The sequence below is a fragment of the Leucopleurus acutus genome (assembly GCF_964270905.1).
Source record: "Leucopleurus acutus genome assembly, chromosome: 6".
Classification (NCBI taxonomy): Eukaryota; Metazoa; Chordata; class Mammalia; order Artiodactyla; family Delphinidae; genus Leucopleurus; species Leucopleurus acutus.
This window is the reverse complement of record NC_139149.1, coordinates 100,567,576-100,588,533: the sequence shown is the minus strand read 5'-3', so window position 1 is coordinate 100,588,533 and position 20,958 is coordinate 100,567,576. Positions and strand designations below refer to the sequence as shown.

The following is a 20,958-nucleotide window of genomic DNA, read 5'->3' as shown; positions in this document are numbered from 1 at the left end:
TGGGGATGGGGGCAGTGACAGAGGTCAGTCTATGAAGGTCAAAGGATCAGAAGGCTTCAAGTGAACTTCAACAATTTTTTTTAAAGCACTAGGATGTGTACATTTACCCCATAATAAGATGGCCTGTGCTAACTAAAATGTCACTTTCTTTGCAGTTGCTTGGAATCTTATCTACTCAGCAGGTAACACTGTTTAGCTCACGCTGATCTGACGTTCGGAGTGGCAGTTACATATGTCTAGAGTTAATTAACAAACCGGAAAACAAGACAATTACTACTTCATGCATGTTACAGTCTGAGAGACTACATCTCGAAAGGAGAAATTATAAAAAGGGTCCTCACTGCAAAGGTTGGAAGGCCTTGTCAAACAGGCTTGTGTGAAAGGGCAGCAGCCAGGATCCCCAGAGCTGGGAGTCCAGGGATAAGATGCCTCACTTGGACCTTTTTCTTTTTTTAATTGACTTGGTCCCCCACCTCCTCCCCGTTTGTTTCATTTGAAGTACTATTTCCTGTTGTGTTTAACACAGGATCTAAGAACACTGTCTGGCTTTGGAGTAGGGCATCCAGGCTTGAATCCCAGCTCCTGACTTATTAGGTTGTGTGACCTTGGGCCTCTTACTTAGCACACTCTCTGGGCCTCAGTTTCCCCATCTGTAAAATGGCAATAATAACTGACTCCATCTCACAGGGTTGATGTAAATATTAAATGAGGTGATACACGTAAGGTACTTAGCACTGAGCCTGGCACATACGAGGTGCTCAATAAGTGTCTTATTAGTACTGCTGTTGTTACTAGTACTGCTATTATCATGGCCATTAGCTGGACAGGCCTGAGAGGGGAGACCTAGGATGGGCAGGTAGGTGTGTTCACCTGGGGGTGTGAGGAGAGGGCTGTGGGCCTCAGAGGAAGGGGAGGGAAGGAGGCGGCTGTCACCTACCTGCCAGCTCCAGTGTGACCGAGCAGGCCTGTGTGCCATGGCGGTTGTGAGCAGTGCAAGTGAGGGCCCCCACGTCCCGGCGGCCCACCCGGCAGATCCGAAGACAGTACTGGTCATCGTCTGGCTGGCTCAGCTCATACACACCCGCCCGGGCCTCTAGGAGGGCCCCTCGACAGCTAAGGGACACAGCACAGGGAGGTCACCCAAGATCCAGACCCAGGGAGGTCGGCCTGGCCGGCTGGAGCGGGACTGCCTCACGTGAGGAGTAGGGCATGCCAGGTGGGCCCCACCTCCTCCAGACGACCTGGGCCTCCACGTGGTTCAAGGTGACAGTGACACTGGCAGGCTGTCCCTCCACCACGCACACGATGTCGGGCTTGTCCAGCACGGCGGGCGCCTCCTCCAGGGGCGGGCCTGGGAGCAGAAGGGCTGGCTCTATGCTGGGCTCGACACCAGATTCTCAGCACCCACTGCTCCTTGAACCCTCCCAATCGCCATGCGAGCTCCATTTCTACAGATGAGGAAGCCGAGGCCCAGAGAGGTTTAGCGACTTGTCTAGGGAGCTCAGCCAGAAGCAAGCGGCAGCGCTGGGACTGGACACAGAGCCTCAGCCTCGCCCACTGCGTGCGCTCCTTTTAGGAGTAAGAAGGAAGCACTCTGACAGGTAGGGGTCGCGCCCAGCCATGCCAGTCCCGCACTAGTTATCACGTCCACACCGGCCCTGGAGCCTCCTCCACGGACGCCCAGTTCCCTGGCCCAGCAGCTCTCGCCCCCGCCCCACAGTACCCCAGGCTCACCGCGGTCCAGCAGCTGCACGGGCTCAGAGGGGGGCGAGGGCTTGCTGCTGCTCTTGATGGTGGTGCTGAGGACCCGGAAGACGTGCTGGACCCCCTTACGCAGCCCGGTGGCCGCCCACCCAGGCTGCCGCAGGCCCGTGACCAGCGCTGTCCAGTGGTCTGAGCCCAGCACCTGGTGCTGCACAGTGTAGGTCAGGGCGTCCGGGTCTGGTGGGGAGGCAGCTGCTAGAGGCGGGCCTTGCTGGGGTGCCCCCCGCCCCCATTCAGCTGGCTCGGGACTCAGGGATTCATCATCAGTCTGCTCTGAGGACCTGCCTCAGTTTCTCCTGTCGCTTCTGCCCGTCCCCTATCTGCTCCTGCCCAGCCACAGGCCTGTCCAGGCTCAGAGCCCACGAGGTGTCGGGCATGGGATCCAGTTACAGGCATGGAGGGACCTTGACTTAGTCCCGATTCCTTGCTACTACCTGAGGTAGGGAGACTGAGGCACAGAGCAGCAGGAGATAGTGCACAGGGAAGGAGAGGCGTTCCCCAGGACCACGACCCAAGCACCCAGTCCCTCTGAGAAGAGAAGGGCACGTGGCAGCCCCCCTTTCTCTCCTCTCCTGACCCAGAGCCAGGGCTCTGTCCACCGTGGGGAAGAGGCCCGCACCCGTAGGCCCCCCTGGGCCTTGCCCTCCTCTCCTGGTGCCCTCAGTGGCCCCGCCCCCACCCATAGCCCTGTGTGGCTGGGACCCACCGATGGCCATGTCGAGACTCCTGGGGGCGTTCCATGCGAGTGTGATCATCTTTCCGGTCACAGCCACTACCTGTGGGGCGCCATCTGGGGGGCCTGGAACCACATCTGAAAGCCACAGGTCCGCCGTCCGCTGGGTCCTTTTGGGCTCAATGGCCCCGCAGGATCACCAGGCCTCCAGGCAGTGGGCTGGGGGCCGGGGGCACAGCCACGGGGGGCAGAGGCAAGGCCAGCCGGCTTCCCCGGGGGACCGAGGGGGAGGGAGCTGGTGTGGAGGCCCTGCCCTCACCCAGGCCCCTGGGTGGGCCAGAGGCTAGGCTGTGCACACAGCTGACCGGGAGGGTACCTGCCTCACCTGTGACGTAGAGGTGGGCATAGCAGGCCGCTTTGCCCAGTTTGTTGGCAATGACGCTCTTGTAGACGCCAGCATGCTGAGGTCCCACAGTAGGGAACACCAAGCGATGGACATCCCGGTCTGTGGGCGGGGTGGGACAGTGATACTGCGTCTGAGCTAGGAGGATACTTTGGAGGGTGGGCCCATGTCCCCCAGGCCAGGCCCTTCACTCCCACCCGCTACAGGTGGAAGGGAAGGGTGGGGCAGACACAAGAAGGGTGTCCATCATGCAGCACACTCTAGGCCCAGGCTACCAAGTGCACACCTGCAGCCCTGCACCTCTTGCCTGGCCCTCCAGCACTACAGGCCCAGCCACTTCTCATCCTCCTCCCACGCCAGTTCACTCTCTGTGGGTTCCTGCCCTGGAGAGTCCCCTCTTCTCCATCCTCACAGCCACTGCCGGTCCCATCTCCAGCTCAGAGCCCATGAAAGCCTCCACGCGTGCGGTCCACACCCCACCAGCAGCATCGCATGTGATCTCTCGATCTGGGGACCTTAATGGCATCTACTGCTAACCAGGTGGCCTCAGCCCAAACTCCCGTCCGGCCTCGTCCTGCTGTTCCTACACGTCCTGATCCTGACCCACCATCAGGTCCCTGAACAAGCCACGTGAGTTCTTTCTCCAGGCCTTCGCTCACAAAATTCCTCCCTTCTGGACGGCTCTCCTCTTACCTAAGGCCTATTTCTCCTTCAAGATGCAGTTCAAGTGGGTGTCAGCCCTGGGAACTCCTCCCCACACCCCTGGTCCCCTCTGCACCTCCATCTCTGACTCCCTCCCCGGGACCTCCAGCGCCCAGACCACGGTGCTTTGGGTGGTCCTTCTTCTTTTCTTGCACACATCACGCCTCCTGTAAGCTCCTTAATGACAGAGCTTGTATGTCCTGCCGGGCCCAGAACTGGATGTCTTGCATGCAGTAAGTGCAAATATATTAGATTATAAATTACGGTAAGAGTTGTTTGCACTGTACCCAGCCCACGCCAGATACTTGACATACATTTTTTCTCCATAATCCTTTCAGCAACCCTGCAAGAGTATCCTCATTTTACCAGTGAGGTCAGAGACATTAACGAACTTGTCCCAAGGAAACACGGCTAATAAATGATGAAGCCATGGCTTGAACCTGGTTCCCTCTGATTCCAAAGCCCTCTCCCTACACCGTGCTTCCTGAATGATGGTCAGGAGGCCATCCTTGGCGGGACGTGAAGGGGAAGAGATCTGCACTGTCCTCTTTCCTTGACGTCAGGGCCATTCCCAAACACCCCTCCCTTCTCTTAGCGGTTATCTCTGCATGGAACACCCACCCATTCATTCATCTCTGCTGACACTATTTATAAAGGAAGAGAAGCCCAGGGCTGCCACTGACCCCAGATACAGACAGAAGCAGAGGCGCCGGCTCAGATCCTGAGAAAGACACCCACCAGGGGCCTCAGAGCAGATTGAGAGATAGGAAGCCTGTGGGCTGAGCAAAGACAGTGGCAGAGGGGGCCAAGGGGAGGGGCAGAGCCGCAGTGGTGACACTGGAGATGGGAGGGGAGAGTGGGGCACGGGTGACAGGGGACATCCTGGTTAGGAAGTCAGACAGTATTTGTCTGCCTTTGGGTAAACCCCTGTCCCTCTGTAAGCCTCACTTTCCCCATCTGTAAACAGGGGTCATAGTACCTGCCTTACAGGCCCGTGGTGAGGAAGGTGAGATCATCACGTCAGGCCTTTAGCGCTCAGGGCCTGGCACTCAGGAAGCGCTTAAGAGAGGGGAGTTTTGTCACGTGGCAGCCGTAAGAGGAGCCCACCACGGGTCACGGGGTGGCACTGTCTGATGAGGCATAGGCAGACTTTCTCACACGAGACTCAGACTCCTTCAAGGATGGAACTGAGATACACCGTGAGAGAGTATTTTTCCCTGCTCTGTCTTCTTTATTTACTACTGAACAACCCTGGACCAAGCATCATTTTGATGCCAGACACGACCCACATCAGGCTTTTCACTGGAATTTCTCAAGGGGCATCACTTTATCAACACGGATAACGACGGTAGCAACAGTAACAGCAGTAACACTAAGATTTAACACTCACTGGCCCCTCGCTATTTGCCAGGCCCTGCTCTAAGCGCTTCTGTGTATTAACTGCTTCAGTTCTCCCCACAAGCCTACCACAGATGAGGAAACCGAGGCCTGAAGGGGTTCTGTAACTTGTCCACGGTCAGCAGCAGGCTGGACTGCCAGTCCAGTAAGTGCTAACAGGACACCGAGGCCCAGAGTGGTGACCCAGCAGATGGGCGCCGTGTGGGCTCAAGGAAGGAGGCAGTGACCCCATAGCCTCTCTGGGCTCCCCTCTCCCAGACGCCCCATCCCTGACCACGTGAGGAAAGGAAGGCCCGAGGGTGGGGAGAGGGGGCGGGCACTGCAAGCAAAGACGGTGCTGGAGGGCACACCCGCAGGGTCCCTTCCCGGACACCTACACTGTGTCATGCGCCGGTCATCGCTGCTCTGGATGCGGTGGCCATTGTGGAACCAGCTGATGGTGGGGTAGGGCAGGCCGGTCACCTGGCACTCCAGCATGGCTTCCTTGGCCAGTCCCACGTCCAGGTCCTGCAGCGGCCGCAGGAAGTCGGGCATGGACAGCCGCTCCAGCTCGCCCTGCTCCGGCTCCTCAGGGATGGACGGCATCTTCTCCAGCTTCGAGCTGTAAGAACCACACAACTGCCCAGAGGCCCGGAGCCGCACCTCCCACCACAGGGCCGGGGCCTCACAGAGGCAGCCCTGGCAGCACCGGGGGCCCCGGGCGGTACCTAGGGCCAGTGGCAGCCGTCCGAGGCTCCTCCACGTAGAGCTGGGCTGAGCAGTGGGCCTGGCCGTGGGCGTTGGTGGCACTGACCTCGTAGAGCCCCTCGTCCTCACTGCCCACGTGGGCGATGTGCAGCGAGTGCAGACCTCCTTCCTGCCGAAGTCGCAAGTTCTCGCTTTCCTCCACGGGGCGGCCTGGGAGGGAGGGGCGGGCATGCAGAGCAGCCTCAGCCAGGGGCCCTCCCCTCTGGCCCTGGGGGTCCCCCAACATCTGCAGGGCGGAGGGCCATACCAAACTGAGTCCAGGTAACAGAGGGGGGCGGGCTGCCGCTGATCTTGCAGTCGAAGCGGGCTGCGCGTCCCTCCAGCACCTCTACGTCCTCCAGCAGCCACGTGAACAGGGGCGCCAGCGAGGGCCGCACTGTCAGCCGGGCGCTGCAGGTCAGCTCATCTGGTGAGGAGGGGTCAGCACTGGGGCAGGGAAGCCCACAGAGCCCCCAGGCACCCCGACCCGTGGGTCCTGACCTCGTGCTGGGCAGGAAAAAGGAGCCGGGCCAGAACCTGGAGCCTGGGAAGAGCCCAGTGAGGTCCCAGGGCACCCGAGTGAGGCAATGGTTAAGATCTAAAGAGCGGACCATCTCAGGAGGCTGGCAGTCAGCAAGGGTGGGCGGCAGGCTGCCACAGTGGCTGGGGATACGGCAGGAGTCCGGGGCCTGGCCTGGCTCTTCCCCCCTCACCTCATCCTGCCCACCCAGGATGAATCTCAGCACAGCTCTAGGAGAAGGGTCTAGAAGCCGAGCCCACTCCCTCCCCCACACCCCTCTCCCCTACCCTTGGAACTCTCCTCTGTCCATGGGTCATGCCCACACTCCCTCACCCGCACCCCAGACCCAGAGCAAATGCCCCTGTGCCCCACTCTACCACCCACACAGAATCGTCTGGGGGAAATAAGAGCCCCTTACGCTGACCTGATCCCTTCCTGCTTACAAAGGCCCTCTAGTGTCACCTTAGGTGCTCAACACCACAACCAGATGAGGCGTTATCTTAGCTCTTCAAATGAGAACGAGGACCAGGTCAGAGATGTCGTTAATAATGATAATGGCTGACATTTATTAGGTCCACACCTTGCCAGGTGCCGTGCTTTGTTCCTTGCATACATTATATCTCATTAGTCCTACCGATCCCCCCATGAGATAGGTATTATGATCCCTTTTTACAGATGAACCGTCTAAAGCTCAGAGAGATGAAGTGACTTGTCCGAAGTTACACGGCTGGTACGTGGCAGGGCAAGAACTGGAACCCAAGCGCAGGTGTGGTCACCACACTTCAGCAGCTGGCTCCCTAACAGGAACCACAGCGAACGCGGACACAACGTGCTGTGTGCCAGGTGCGACAACAAGTGCTGATTTATGGAGGCAGGTGTACAGCACCATCTCCCACCCCACTGCTCTTCTCCCGGGAGATGGAGCTCCCTTTCCTGGGCGTCTTATTCTGCGCCGGTCCTTCACCTCCACTCCCCTCCCTCCAGCTCTCGGGTGCCAGCGGCAGCCCTCTGGCCCAAGCGGGCAGTTACCTTTGGCCGTGCTGAGCTTGCAGGTGTAGACGCCACTGTCGTCCTCGTGCACAGAGGTGAGCAGCAGCTTGCATTTCCGGCCATCGAAATGCATCTTGCATTTGAGCAGTGCGGGCTGCAGCAGGCGGCCTCGGCACAGCCAGTCTACCTCCACGTCGGCAGGACCTGCCACCAGGCACTCAAACAGCGCCATCTCCCCGGCCCCCACGTCCACGTCCTGCAGGGGGGCCAGCACGGCCAGGGACCGGCTTTCAGGGTGTGCTGGGGGAAGCAGCCACAAGGGGCACACGTGGAGCAGAGAGACACGGGGCAAGGGAGACACACACGCACACACAGAGAGACAGACAGACACAGAGAGAGAGATGCATTTTGTTCCTTTGGAGACAGGGCAAGCCCACCCACCCAGCAGGCCAAGACAGCAAGGAGCTCCCAGGCCTGGCTTCAGGATGGCGATCCCACGTGGGACAGAGAGGGTGAACTCAGGGGAAGTGGGAGGGAATCAAAGGCATGAAAACTGAAAGGGCCACATAGGGGCAGAGACGGCGGCGGAAAAAGAAAACACAGCACACCAGCTGGGTACAAACTGGACTTTATTTGAGCTAAGAAACAGGTACTTCTGAACACGTCCACACCCACTACAGCAGGCCCCTACTCCTGCGCCGAGCCTGGTTAACTCCCTCACTCCTAGACAGAGCAGCCCTGGCCCTCGCCGTGAACAAGGGAGCCCCAAATGGGCCCTAAGCCTGCCCCGGGGCAGAACTCAGCCAGGCCTCTTCATCAGCACAAGGCCCAGGGGCCTCTGGCTTTTGGTCTCTTGTGAAATAAAAAGTATTGTGCCATTTGAAACCCATTTCGGGAATGGTCAGTGCCCATATCCCCCTCTTCTGGAATGGTCAGTGCCCCCTGATCCCCCTGTCCTCAGCCCCCTGCCCCTCTGGCCCCCTCCATCCTACGGATGCCATGCCCTGTCCTCTCCCCCTCTGCCTCACCCCACACCAGCTCGGAGGCATCCTTCCCTGACTGTCACAGACACACAGACAGACAAACGGAAAGACAGACAGGGCCTGTAGCAGCGGCAGCACATGCACTCGTTGGGTGCTCCCCTTCGGGGACAGACTGGGGGGTGGTCTTGATACCCCTCAGGGCCGCCCCCTCCTGGCACTCAGTCCGTGGGGGGGCTCCCAGCCTGCCCAGTCATATGTCCACTGGGGGAGGAAGGGTCCACAGGGGCTCATGGGCTATCCCAGAATGCTGCGTGGGTGGGGAGGGGAGGGGAGGCTGGGACAGGGTCCGGGCCGGCAGGGTCTGTGGGCAGGAGGCAGTGAAACACAGCGAGGTCCGAGAGGTGCCTGAGACAGGGGCGCGGCTCGGAGGGTAGCGGGGGGAGCGCAGGCGGCCCCTGAGCTCACTCGCCTGTGTACAGACAAAAACCTCAGTCAGCAAGCGGCAGGTTAGTGCAGCACACGCACACCCACGCAGCACAGGCACGCACGCGCACGCAGACCTGGCTAGGGCCCCCCTAAAACGGCCAGGGCGGTACTGCCACTTTCAGCTCCCCCAAGGTCAGCCCTGGGGTGAGGGCTGGCAGTCAGCCAGGTCTCCGGGGTTCCTGGGTAGGCAGAAGCCCTGGGCAACCAAGGGAGAGGCATTCCTAGGTGTCAGGGGCACCCCAAAGCCTGGGGGATAGTGGGAAGAATTCCAAAGAGAGAGAAGCACCGAGATGTGGGTTAACACAGAGAAGCAAGGCAGAGCCAGACCCTGGAGGGGAAGGAGCAGGTCAGAGAGTGGGGCTGGGTTTGGGGGGCTGAGAGCTGAAGAGTTCAGAGACAGAGGAGGTGGCAACCACAGGAGCCGGAGGCACAGGGGAGGGGAACTGAGGCTGGGGGGCCCAGGGAGCTGAACATGACTCTCAGCGTCCAGGCTCCAACAGGGGGCCGGGGGTCTTCTCAGAGCTGGCCTCTGCCAGGAAGAGAGCGGTGGTGGCTGAGTGTGGAGCTACCGAGGAGTTCCTGGCTCTGAACTGCCCACAGGTAAGGGTGAGTAGAATGTGAGGCAGACGGCCTGCCCTCATGAGGAAAACCACTACCCCTGAGGGCAGCCTGGCCAGGGCCTGCCGTCCCTGACGCCCAGAAGGCCGCCCGCCTTTATGCCCCGAGTCCGGGGGCCCAGCCCTCTCCACAGTTCCCAGCTCTGTTCACCCTGACACCCCTCGGGGCCCTGCGATGCTCCATGCCCAAGTCACTCCAAGGGCCCCTCCGGACGGGTCCAACTATCAGACACTCCCCACTGCCACCCCCAACCACAGTATCTTCTGCATAGCCGTGGGATGGACAGAGGAGGCGAGAGATGAGTGGGGAGCAGGTGTGAGGAAGGGGCCTGGCAAGGGCAAGGTGACAAAGGCTTGGAAGAGTGTGGGAGGAGGACGGCCGGCAACAGGAAGCAGGGTCTCTCTGGCTGGCACCAGGGCAGGCGTGATTGAGTGTAGGGAAGGCAGTACTGTGTAGGAAGCTGAGCACTGAACAATTTGCTATGTGGCCTTGGGCAAATCACCTACCCTCTCTGGGCCTCAGTTTACTCAAGTACAGCATAAGCAGCTGAACTTCCAGACCTCGAAGGCCCTCTCAGTTGTGGCATGCTATAACTAAGCTAGTGTCAAAGTTGACAACTGGGCAGGGACAAGGCGGGGTCCAGGGCAGGGGATTCGTAGAGAGCGTGAGGTACTCACCTCTGACCTCCAAGCGTGCCTCGCACTGCCGAGCGCCATATTCGTTAACCGCCTTGCAAGTGTAGAAGCCGGCGTCGCCCCGCTCAGCGGCCAGGATCCGAAGCTGGCAAAGCCCACCCTCTGCCTCCTCGGCGAAGCGCCGCTGGTCTGGGCGCACGGGCTGACGGTTTCTCAGCCTGTCAGAGGGGCTAGAACTCAGTCCCTGGGCCCAAGGTCCTGACCTGCAGGCGTGGGGGAGTGGGGCTGCAGAACCAAGCAGGCCCCCCCTCCCTCCACATCATCTGTCCACTCCTCAGACCTATCCCGCTGACTGTGGGCACCCCTCACCCCTGGGTTACAGGGCTAGCTTTTCACCCTGACTCTGCCATCCCACCCCTTCCAGGAACTTCCAGCCCCTCTGCCCACCTGGGTCTCTCCCCTCTTGGAACCTAACTGCACTCAGAGCAGCACCAAAGCTATTCAGATCTTAACAATTCTTAGATGTCATGTTTTGTTTTTATTTATTTTAATGGATAGATAGCTTTCCCACTTCCCAAAAGGACTATGAACGTTAAAAGATCACACTGGGGACTAGATAATCAATTAAGAATGAAAAAACAGAACCCAAACCAACAGAAAGCTAAGTGAACTGAGTAATCAAATGGCACCTGGGATGAAGCGCTGCAGCTGAGGTCCGAGTTTAACTCTGGACTCTGGCAGCTCAGACACAAATTGTCGTGTGTGAGCCTAGCACAGGGCTGGGCGCAGAACAGGCCTCAAAAATCACCCTATTGTCAAAGGATGGGTGTTGAGGTGGAAATGGCAGGGGACAGGCTTCTTCAGGAGTGAGATGACTCCTGGCTAGTCATGCCAAGCAGACAGACAGGAGACCACGTGTTACCCAAACCTCTCCCCAGAGGGGAAGCCCTGACTGAGCATGAACGCCAGGAAAGGGGCAGCAGCATGTTGCGGGCAGCGGCACCACTGCACCTGGGATGAGGCCCCCTAGGGCAGATCACTGGGAAGTCCACAAAGGGTCCACTGCCCTCCACCCAAAGCCAGGCTTCACAGGGCCCAGCCTGGAGCGGGGGAAGCTGGCAGACGGTGGTCAGTGACTGCCACTCACCAGGAGACCACGGGCTTGGGCTCGCCCTGCACACGGATGCTCATGGTGACATCTTGGCCTTCTCTTACTGACTGGTCCATAAGTGAGACCTGAAGGGGAACCCCAAAGCGTCAGGTGAGACAAGGCCCAGCTTTGGCTCCTAGGGGCAGGGGGATCTGGGACAGAGGCCTCTTCCACACCAGTCTAAGGCTGGCTCTGGATAAGAAGGGCTAACGGGACCAGGCTCCAGGCCTTGCTGGAGCCTGGCGTGGCCCCAAGACCAAGGGGCCACACAAAGGAATAGGGGCACCCAGGGATCTGGGGGCTGGCCTCAGGGATCTGACCTTGAAGGTGGGGGGCGCCTTGGAGCCAGTGTCGGAGGAACGGCGGTTCTGGCCAGGACTAAGCTTCATGGTGGGGGCTCGGGGCCAGGTCTCTCCAGGCTCTGGGAACTCCTCTGGGGGGCTCAGGTACTCCTCGTCAGAGGTGATGGGGCTGCTGAAAGGGGACGTGGACCCGCCTGGAGGAGAGACACAGGAGAGGTAGTGGCGTAGAGATGCCAGGGGAGAAAGAGGGGCAGGGAGACAGAGAGAACTGGATGGGACAGCCTGGGGTCAAGGTCCTGATAAGGTCTGCAATATCCCAGAACCCAGGAGCTCAGGCAGCTCCCACAGGCCAGCCCTGCCCTGACTTCACTTCCCCGGGGTTCCTACTCACTCGCTGAGTAACCTTGCCCAGGAGTTTCCTGTCCCTGAGCCCCTGACTCGTGCTCTGCCACAGACTCTCCGAACCCTGACCCTGATCCTCCTGAGTGCTGGAACCATAGGGAACAGCCTGGGGCAAAGGATTCAGGCACCAGAGGGGCCGTGGAAGACTTGGAATTCCACTGGAGCAGGGAACCCACATTCCCTGCACAGAACTGCAGGCTCCCAACGCAGGCGGTTCATGTCTCTGGACCCCAGAGCGGCACAACCAGGACACCTGTTTCTCGGGTGAGCCGGGCCTGGTGCAGAGGAACACACACCTCAGACAAGCCCTATCCTGACCTCAGTGCCAGGGCCAATGAGGCGGCACTGTCCAGCCAGCCCTTCCCCCGCTCCCTTCTCAGCTTCCTGCCCCAGATACCCCAGGGACACCTGTTGGCCCCATCCCTACAGCAGAGCCCCCAGAACTCTCAGGCGCTGGGAAAGCAGAGTTTGACTCATCCACAGAGAAGGGCGGCTCAGCCTGGGGAAGAGGAGGGGGCACCAGCGTTGCTTTGGGGGAGGGGTGTCCCCAGAGCCCTGATGCCTTCCCCTGCAACTGGCCAGGGGCCCAGCCTCACTGAGCTGGCTCCTATCCGACTGCCAAATACAGACATGAATCTGCCGCAGCCCCCGGCCCTCCTCCTGACCCCCCACCTCAAGCCCCTCTGGCTATGCCAGGGGCAGGGCTGCACCCCAACTCACCCCGAGACTCTGCACGCGGACCCCAGCCTGCGCTTGCCCCGAAGGCTCTGTCCTGGCACCAGGCCCTCCGGCTGCCTGCCCACTGCCCACCCCCGCCGGCCGCTCCCCAGGGAGCAGAAGCCCAGCCTGCCTGGCCCCACTCACTCTGCTGAGGCTCTGCACGAGGTCCTGGGGGAGGGGAAGGAGCCTGAGGAGGGGAAGGAGGAGGTGAGGGCTGGCCAGGCCGGGACAGGCTGGGCGGCAAGCAGGCAGCTGGCTGGGGAGGTGGTGCCTGCGAGGCCACAGGCAGCCTGGGCCCCGGAGGGGGGGGGGGAGGGGAGGGGAGGGGAGGGGCAGCCAGCTGTATTTAGCCACCCTGCTCACTCCCAGGCAGCGGGATCTGCCTTTTCTCTCCTTACAGCTCCTGGACCCTGACAAACAAAGCCCCCTCAGTGGCACCTCCACTCAAAGGACGGGGGCCTTAGTCCCCGGGGAAGATGGCGGTGGTACTTCACTGCAGCGGCCAACGTGCTTGCACTGACCCATTTGTTTTGATGTGTCCACCAGAGGAGGTACTGACGACAAATGGCCCCTGTGGTGCCCCTTTCCCTGACCAAATTGCCAAGATCCCTGATGCTGCAATCCACACCAACAAGCCTCAAATACTCTGGCGCCGGGCCATACCCGGTCTACTCTGGTGCTAAGAGTCAGAGAGCTGTTCCGCCTCCTTCCCAGAGATGTTGGCCCCTCAACTTGAGGGGCCCGGAATCCCACCTCTGCCTCCCCGTTCCTGCCATGGCAGCTTTGGCCCAGCAACCCTCCCCCCGCCCCCCGCCCCGGTTCCTGGGTCTGCACCCTACCCCCCTCCTACAGGCTCTACCAGGGACCTGTTGGCAACGCTCCCCCACCCCGTCAGCCCCACGAGAGCCAACAGTCAGGAGGATGAGGGCTGCTCCCCTCAGTGACCCCTCACGACTAGCACCCATCTGGACTTGGTGGCGATGGGGCTTGGAGAAGAGCAGCGGAGCAGGGGAGCCGCTGAGGAGAGGTCACATGGCCTTCTCCCGCCTCCTATCACCCATGTCCCAGGGCCACATTCCCAAGCTGTGACCCGTGTTTCCCAACACTCCCAGTGAAGAAGGGCGGGGGCGGGGGCACCATTCAGGTCGTCTGTCCTGACATGGGGGTGGAAAGGGAAGTCAGGATGGCGCTTGATGGGCCTCTGCTCCGGGCTGGGCCACTAGCTGATGCTGAGATCACCGGCACGGTCCCCAGAGGAAGGCACTCCCTCCCCCTCTGGGGTCACTTCCAGGTTGCACGGCAATGAAGCAGATCAAGGGCCCAGGGAGGGACTGCGCAGATTAGAGCTGGATGGGCAGGGTTTGCAGGCAGCCAGAGACCCCTGGTGGTGTCTGGGGGAATAGCACCCCTAGGGGCATCAGGGGACCAAGTGATTCAAGAGTTCTCAAGCCCCTTAGAGAGGGGAACTGTCAGAGCAGCCCAGGCAGGACGCTCAGGCTCGAAAGGAGTCATAACTAGGCCTCTTCAAAACAAGGCAGTGGCCCCTCACCCCTCTGTACCCCCAGAACTGCAAGAACAAGGAGGCTGATCAAGGATTTGTCTCCACTCGCAGAGCCTCTGGGGCTCCAAGCCAGGCCTTGGCGCCACCCGACTTTTCACTGGCCCCACTGCCAAAACCATCTCTGTCCCTATATCCCAGCCCCGCTCCACCCACAAGCCTGGCTCTCACTGTGGGAAACACAGTTACACCAGCCAAGGAGACGGCAGCAGGTGCCCCCCAAATCTAAGATGCACATATGCCCGCCATGTGCTGCCCCTACACACTCTGTGCCCTTGTCTCGCCTTTCAACACTGCTTCCAGGTCAGATTCATTTAATGAAAATAATGGCATTGGGGAGCCCACAAGTTGGGAAGCCCTTCATCTCCAGACCAGTGCATCTCAACATCCCCTAAGGTGTCCCCAGGATGGATATAGTCACAGCCACCTACATGAAAGGCGTCACACAGGGCCCTCTACATCAGGGTTTCTCAGAGTCGTCCCTGAACCACCCACATGAGGACTACCTGGGAGCCTGTTTAAACTATACATTTCTGGGCCTTACTCTGACCTGAAGAAACATGGGAAATTTGTTAAAAGGCACCCCCCAGGGTGATTCTTACGCACACAAAAGTTTAGGGACCCCTGAGACCCTCATGGGAGGAGGACAACCCAAAAAGGTAGTATCACTAAGTCTCACCTCACTCGGCTAACAAACTTCAAGGCCAGGCTCCGAACCTTGGAGGCCTGGCTCCACAGCCCACATGCTTCGCACTGACCACCTGGCCTCCCACCTGGTGCAAGGTCCCTGCCTCACGGCAGTGCTGCACAGAATTCACCTGGCACCAGAATCGCGTAGAGTGCTCCTTAAATCACAGCTCGCTGGGCCCCAGCCCCAGAGTTTCTGATCCAGTAGGTCTGGCTGGGGCTGATATCACGTATCTCTAACGCATTCCCAAGGTGCTGACGACGCTCCTGGTCTGGGGACCACACTTCGAGGACCACTACTCTGTGGTCTCCTCTGCCATCCCAACCTCCACTCTCAGGCAGATCCTCGTTACCCTTTGCAGATGCAAGTCCCGCCCAGCCTCTGCATGGGACCCAGGTTTTTCCAGGGCCTTGTGAAAGTCTCTACCCCCACTGCCACCTCACACACAGTCCCTGTGGTCCACTCAGCCCCTGACTGTCCAGGAGGGCCTCAGGTATGGCTGGAAGGGCTGCAGGGGTGAAGACACAGTGATGTCCTCAGGAACCTTCTGGCTGGTTGGGATGACAAACCAGATACACACACGACTATAACAGCAAGCACGAATAAGGTGGCAAGAGAGGGGCAGATAAGGGCCAGACAAGTACAGAGAGCAGGACATTGCTTTTGGCTCAGGGAAGAAGGGAAAACTGATGGAAGGGTGGTATTAGAATTAAGAGTTTGGTTTAAGCAGGAAAAAGCAGATTTCCTAGCAGAGGAAACCATTTGAGCAAATGCTCAAAGGCAGAAAGTGTGTGCAGAGAACTGTAGCTCAACCTTCTGGCTCAGAACCGGGTAAACAAGAAAGAAGTGGACATGGAGTGTTGGAGCAGGTGCCTCCAGCCACCCTTGGGTCATCCTCAGGTCCAGGTGGTCAAGGCCAGGAGTGTGGCCTTCACTCTGAAGGCGAAGGGGAGCTCCGTGAGGTTTCTGAGGAAGGAGTAACGTGCTGGAGGTTCACAGCACGTACATAAATGGTCTGGCGGCTCACAGCCGGCTCTCCACACGCACCGTCTCAGGATTTCTATATATGTCTGCTGTGCAATCCCACCACGGAAGTGAGGGAAAAGAATGCGCAGGGCTGGCCTGCAGCTGGGAATTTCCACAGGTGCTGCCGTGAGTATCTCCCCTTGGAAAAGGAGAAGGGCTGTGCTGAGAATGCTTCCGTTTCGGCTTAAAATGGACAACGAAGCGGAGAGCATTTCACCTGGGCAGCCTGACCTAGCCGTGGAAGTTGGTTAACTCCCTACGTGTGTTACTTGGGGTTGCTGCACGTTTAGATGAATTGGCACCCATGATAGATTAGGTCCCCATTCTTCTTTTTCTTCTTTTTTTTTGGCCTTACCACACAGCTTGCAGGATCTTAGTTCTCCGACCAGGGATGGAACCCAGGCCCTCGGCAGTGAAAGCGCTGAGTTCTAACCACTGGACTGCCAGGGAATTCCCCACCCTCACTCTTCTGACAGCTGTGCGTGAGGACCCCCATTCTGAGGTAACAGCCTTGGGGAAGGGCACCGATTGGGGCCGACCTGCTTCTGGTAGACAGGAGTGGGGACGGAGGGCTGAGTCAGGTCAAGGGACCATACTGGTTTCTTAGATGCTGTCCAAACCCCCATCAAGGATGGACAAAAGGGCCGTGTGGCATTTCAAGATCCTCTCCATGGGCAGCCACTGCCTTCCCAAGGGAAAACCTGTAATTCTGCAGCAGCTGGCCAAGACCAGGGCCAGGAAAAGAGGGGGGCAGATGTTGGTGCCGTGATTTCTTCTTCCTTTCCTTTTATACTCATGACCTCCAATAAAGCACCTCTTTTCTGTTATGGTGGTGTTGGTCCTATAGGTGGGACCAGAATGAGCTTTGTTAAGCCTCATCCTCTGGCCAAAATGTCCTTAGCTAAATCATTAGCCCCACAGAGCCTCACAAGGAAGTAGCCCAGGAGTTACAATGACCCTTGCTTTGTAGATGAGAACACGGTGGCCAGCTGAGGGGAAGTATAGAAGCCAAGGTCTCAGCTGGAAAATTCTAGAACCTTGGGCTCCAATATATGAGACCTGTGCCTGAGGGGAGGACTGAAGGCAGCAGGATGGAGGCCCGGGTGCACGAATCCCCTGTATTCCCCCTACTCCTGACCAGAGCCTGCGGTGGGGGTGAGCCGAGGATGGGCACCCCAGGCACTCAGGGAAACAAAGCAGGACCAGAGCCACGGGGAAGGTGGGGACTCAGAGAGGAAGGAGAGGAACCCTCCCCTCAGGCTGACCCACCCACAGAGGGCATCGATAGTCTCCGCCTCTCCACCCCCTGCCCCAGGAGCTCAGGCTCACAATTCTACCTTAACCCTGAACCCTTTCAGAGTAGTGGGAAAAGGGATGGTACAGCACAGTAGTTAGGAGTACAGGTTTGGGAGACCCAAGGACAGGGCTTCATTTCACGACCCGGCCTCCCAGTGGCCTTCGCTTCTAGAGCTGAGCACACCAACAGGGTAGCCACTAGCTTCCTTAGACTATTTCAGTGCACTTTAACTAAAAGAAAATGGAAAAGTCAGCTCTTCAGTCACACTAGCCGCACTTCATGTACTCAACGGCCGGCCGCATGTAGCCAGTGGCTACCCTTTAGTGCACGTAAGAACATTTCTATCACCGGTTCTATGATTAGTGATGCTCTGGAGTAACTTGCTAAAGCTTTCCAAGTCTCAGCTTCCTCATCTGTAACATGGGCGTGATAATAGAGGCTACCTCCCAGTGGGGGATTAAACGTGATAACCCAGCCAACACAGGGCCTGATATGCACGAAGCATGCAGTAGATGCTAAGGAGTCGTGTCATCTTATTCTGCCATCCGTACTAAGTTTATCTGCTTCCATCACCCTAAATCACCTGGTGCTTCTAACATTCTTAGGCAGATTATAGATGCTCAGTAAAGGCTGCTGGCCTTGTGCTAACTCTGTCACTTTATGCATTCATCTTCCCATCTGTAAAATGGTAATATTACTACCTGAGATGTCCCTCTTCAAGGGGTATATATGGTGCGGTGCAGCTCAAGTAAGGGAAGAAATGTGAAAGGGTTTGGAAAAAAGTATCTGGCACTCTCCAAACACAAGAAACTACTTAGAGAGATGTAGCGCTCAGCACCCGACTGGTGCTCACTAAAGGCCTGTGTGATGGGTGCGGGCAGCATTGAGAATGCTTAGCTTTGGTTAAGCATACCTCCCACACTCCCCAAGCCCCCGCCCCAATCCACACACCCCCTTTGGGAGCATGACCATGGTCTCCGCAGAGTTTACCAGCGGGGTAGAGCAGGCTGGGAGGGAGCCAGGGCTGGGGTGGGGCTGTCAGAGGCAGTGAAGACAGGCTTTGCCCCCCGAAATCACAGCACCCAGGGAACTACCTCTTCAGTTCTCCCTGTTCCCGAAGTTCCCAACCAGGAACTGAGATCTGTGGGATCTCAAAAGCTGGTCCTGTTGAGGGGGGAACCCCAAGAGGTCACTGGGAAGCCAGCCCTGGTTAGCAGGGGGGGCTGTGAGGAGCAAGAAAGGGAGGTGGTTCCATGAGGCCTCTTCTCACAAGACGCTATACACTCCCTCCCCCAACCCGCTCCACTCCCAGCCACGGCGCACACACCCTTCCCTTGCTCCGCCCCCTCACTCCCCCACAGACAGACTCCAGGCGTGGGACCCCCTCCCTTGCCTAATGTCTGTGCCACCCACCGGTTCCGCCCATTTCTGCTGCTCTCTGGGTCCACTGGCCCCTGTCCAGCTGCTTTGGACCAAACAGTGCCTTGTAGGGTAAGAAAATCTGCTTTTTCCACGACAGCCAAATCTAGACTCACATGCCTGCCCCTCAAGCCCTGGGGCCCTCCAGCCAGCCTGACTTACAGAAGCTGTTCCCTGGCTGCAATGCCTGGTACAGCTGACTCCCGTGATGAAGCTTTCTGGCTCCCCGGAGTGGAGGAGGCACAGAGATGCTGTGATGGGCTGAAGACCCAGGGACTGGGAAATATGGAGAGACTGCAGGCCTGGCAAGGGCAGGGGAGGAGTCCCCAAGGCACAGACAGTCTGAAGAAAGGGCAGAAGAGGAAGAAGCAGTTTCCCAGCAGCCACGTGGAAACCCATGCTCCTGTGCACACCACCCCTTAATGACGCTAACAACTAACATTTATCTACAGTTTTACAGTTCATAAAGCTCGTTCACACATTTGCTTTCATTCGTAAGGACGGTATAATTATCTCTGGTTTACAAATGAGGAAACTGAAGTGCAGGGAGCTTCTGCGTGGCGAACGCAGAACTCCCAGTCAAGTGCTGACAGCTGCCTTGCCCAAGCCTCCTTCCCAACCTTAAAAGGCTCCCAAATGGCCCCAAGCCAGTATTGGGGCAACCCGCTCACAACCCCGTGCCAAATCTCAGCCCAAGCCAGGTATTGACCGGAGTCCTGGAGCCAGGTCCGAGCCACCTAAGGGGAGCTGGGAGCTGAGTCAGAAGGCAGATCCCAGAGGTGATGGAAGGACGGAAGCATGCAGTGGAGGGATGGGTATGATTCAGCGTGGCGGGAGGGGTGAGGAGAAGGAGAAAGCCTAACACACGGGCTCCTGGGAGGTGTACATAAGCTAAGGAAGAGGGAGAACCTGCAGTCCTGCAGAGCCAGACATGTGCGGCCCAAAGGATCTAATGCAGGACTGGGACTCAGGTCAGATGCCACCGAGAACTCCCCCATCGTGAAGGTGCTGAGGCCCCAGGACCACAGCAGATCGGGCTCTGTAATCTTGCCTCCTGCAGCACCGAGTGAAAGCGGACAGAATAGTACGTGCTGTTCCCTCTCCAGGCATGCCCGGCCCCACCCGCTGCCCATCTAATTCCCAGGCCCCTTCAGGGCTCTGATGTCTCTCAGTCCAGCATCCCACAACACTGACCGACCACTTGGCTGTTCTAGGCACTGAGTTCATCTGCCCTGCACTGTCCGCCAACCCAGGTCCTCTGATCTAAGTTCACTACCCAGTGATAATATCCTTAAGGGTTGAGTCTGCGACTTTTCCTCCTGGAACACCCCCCACCCAGCCTCACCTATCCGCCCCCCCCCGCCACGCCCCGCCCAGGGCTAGCACCTTGTCAGGCCCAGCAACCTGAATGACTTGAACTGGCCATGCACACTGACACCACTCCTCAACCTGAAATAAAGTGGGCTTAAATCCAAAGGAAGTAGTCTGACACCCAGAAAGGACTTTCATAAAAATAGAAAACGAGGTAGCCTCAGCCACTGCCACCTCCTGAAAGGCGCTCTCAGCTGCACCTTCTTTAGGGCTCTGGGTTCAACAGAAGGGGCAAGGGAGTGGGGGAGGGCTGTGGCACTTAAAAGCATCTCTTTTTACTGCGGGGGTGGGGGTGGGGAGGGTGACTGTTGTAGACGGGAAATGGCCTCAGAAGACTCCTGATGGCTTTTAAGCCTTTTGAGCTGGGAGACTCTTTTTCTCTGAGACTGAAGAATAATTTGCTTTCTCCACAGGACCCTGATCAGGAAAATGCCATGGGAGGATGGCATTTAGATGATGCTAAAGACAAATTTCAATGACTTCATGAGTTGGCCCATCTGGTGTGTGCCCTGGGAATTTGGCCCCTGCCCTGAGGCCAGGGCCATTTAAAATGCTTCCACCAGAGCAGCCAACACACGAGAAGAGACTGCACACTGGTTGAGAGCCCAAGCTCCAGGCTAGGAGTGGGAAGGGTCACTGCTCGCCCCACCCGGCCCCAGGGCCCGCAGGCTCCCTACCAGGTCTCACGGCCAACACAGCAGCACAGCTGGCCTGGCCCAGCTCGTTGGTGGCAGTAGCTGTATAGCTCCCTGAGTCGGCTGCCCGGGCCTCGCGCAGCAGCAGGGTGTGCCGCTCGCCTTCGGCCCGAATGAGAAGGCGGCCATCACTGCGCAGCGAGGACCCATCCTTCTGCCAGGACACTGTGCGGAAGCAGCGGGATAACTAGGTTGCCGTTGCCCAAAGGGGCCCACTAGGGCTCGCCCCACCCCACACAGAGCCCACGGCACTCCTCTCCCACCCTAGGGAAACCCGAGGCATGCCCCTCAGTCACAGAAGCCCAGGCCTGCCCTCCCCTCTCTCAAGGGATTCTGGAGAAGCTCCCCTAACACACACACAGAGGAGTCCAGCCAGCCCCATGGAGCAGATGATCTCCCCTCTTCACCCACCCTACCCCGCCCTCTGAGGAC

The 20,958-nt window shown here is 58.5% G+C and overlaps 1 protein-coding gene across 5 annotated transcripts in view; it reads right to left on the bottom strand.

Annotated features, from left to right (window-relative positions):
• SPEG (striated muscle enriched protein kinase) overlaps window positions 1-20,958 on the bottom strand; it is a gene marked incomplete at both ends in the record, with an annotated part of 55,545 nt that overhangs the window by 17,935 nt on the left and 16,652 nt on the right. For all 5 annotated transcript variants that reach the window (XM_082841239.1, XM_082841240.1, XM_082841241.1 and 2 more), the window contains 13 exons: window positions 938-1,113; window positions 1,228-1,351; window positions 1,735-1,941; window positions 2,471-2,575; window positions 2,823-2,942; window positions 5,318-5,541; window positions 5,648-5,837; window positions 5,935-6,093; window positions 7,216-7,476; window positions 9,941-10,116; window positions 11,046-11,134; window positions 11,369-11,544; window positions 20,509-20,691. In XM_082841239.1, coding sequence (XP_082697365.1) covers window positions 938-1,113; window positions 1,228-1,351; window positions 1,735-1,941; window positions 2,471-2,575; window positions 2,823-2,942; window positions 5,318-5,541; window positions 5,648-5,837; window positions 5,935-6,093; window positions 7,216-7,476; window positions 9,941-10,116; window positions 11,046-11,134; window positions 11,369-11,544; window positions 20,509-20,691 — 2,190 coding nt within the window. The remainder of the gene's footprint in view (window positions 1-937; window positions 1,114-1,227; window positions 1,352-1,734; window positions 1,942-2,470; window positions 2,576-2,822; window positions 2,943-5,317; window positions 5,542-5,647; window positions 5,838-5,934; window positions 6,094-7,215; window positions 7,477-9,940; window positions 10,117-11,045; window positions 11,135-11,368; window positions 11,545-20,508; window positions 20,692-20,958) is intronic.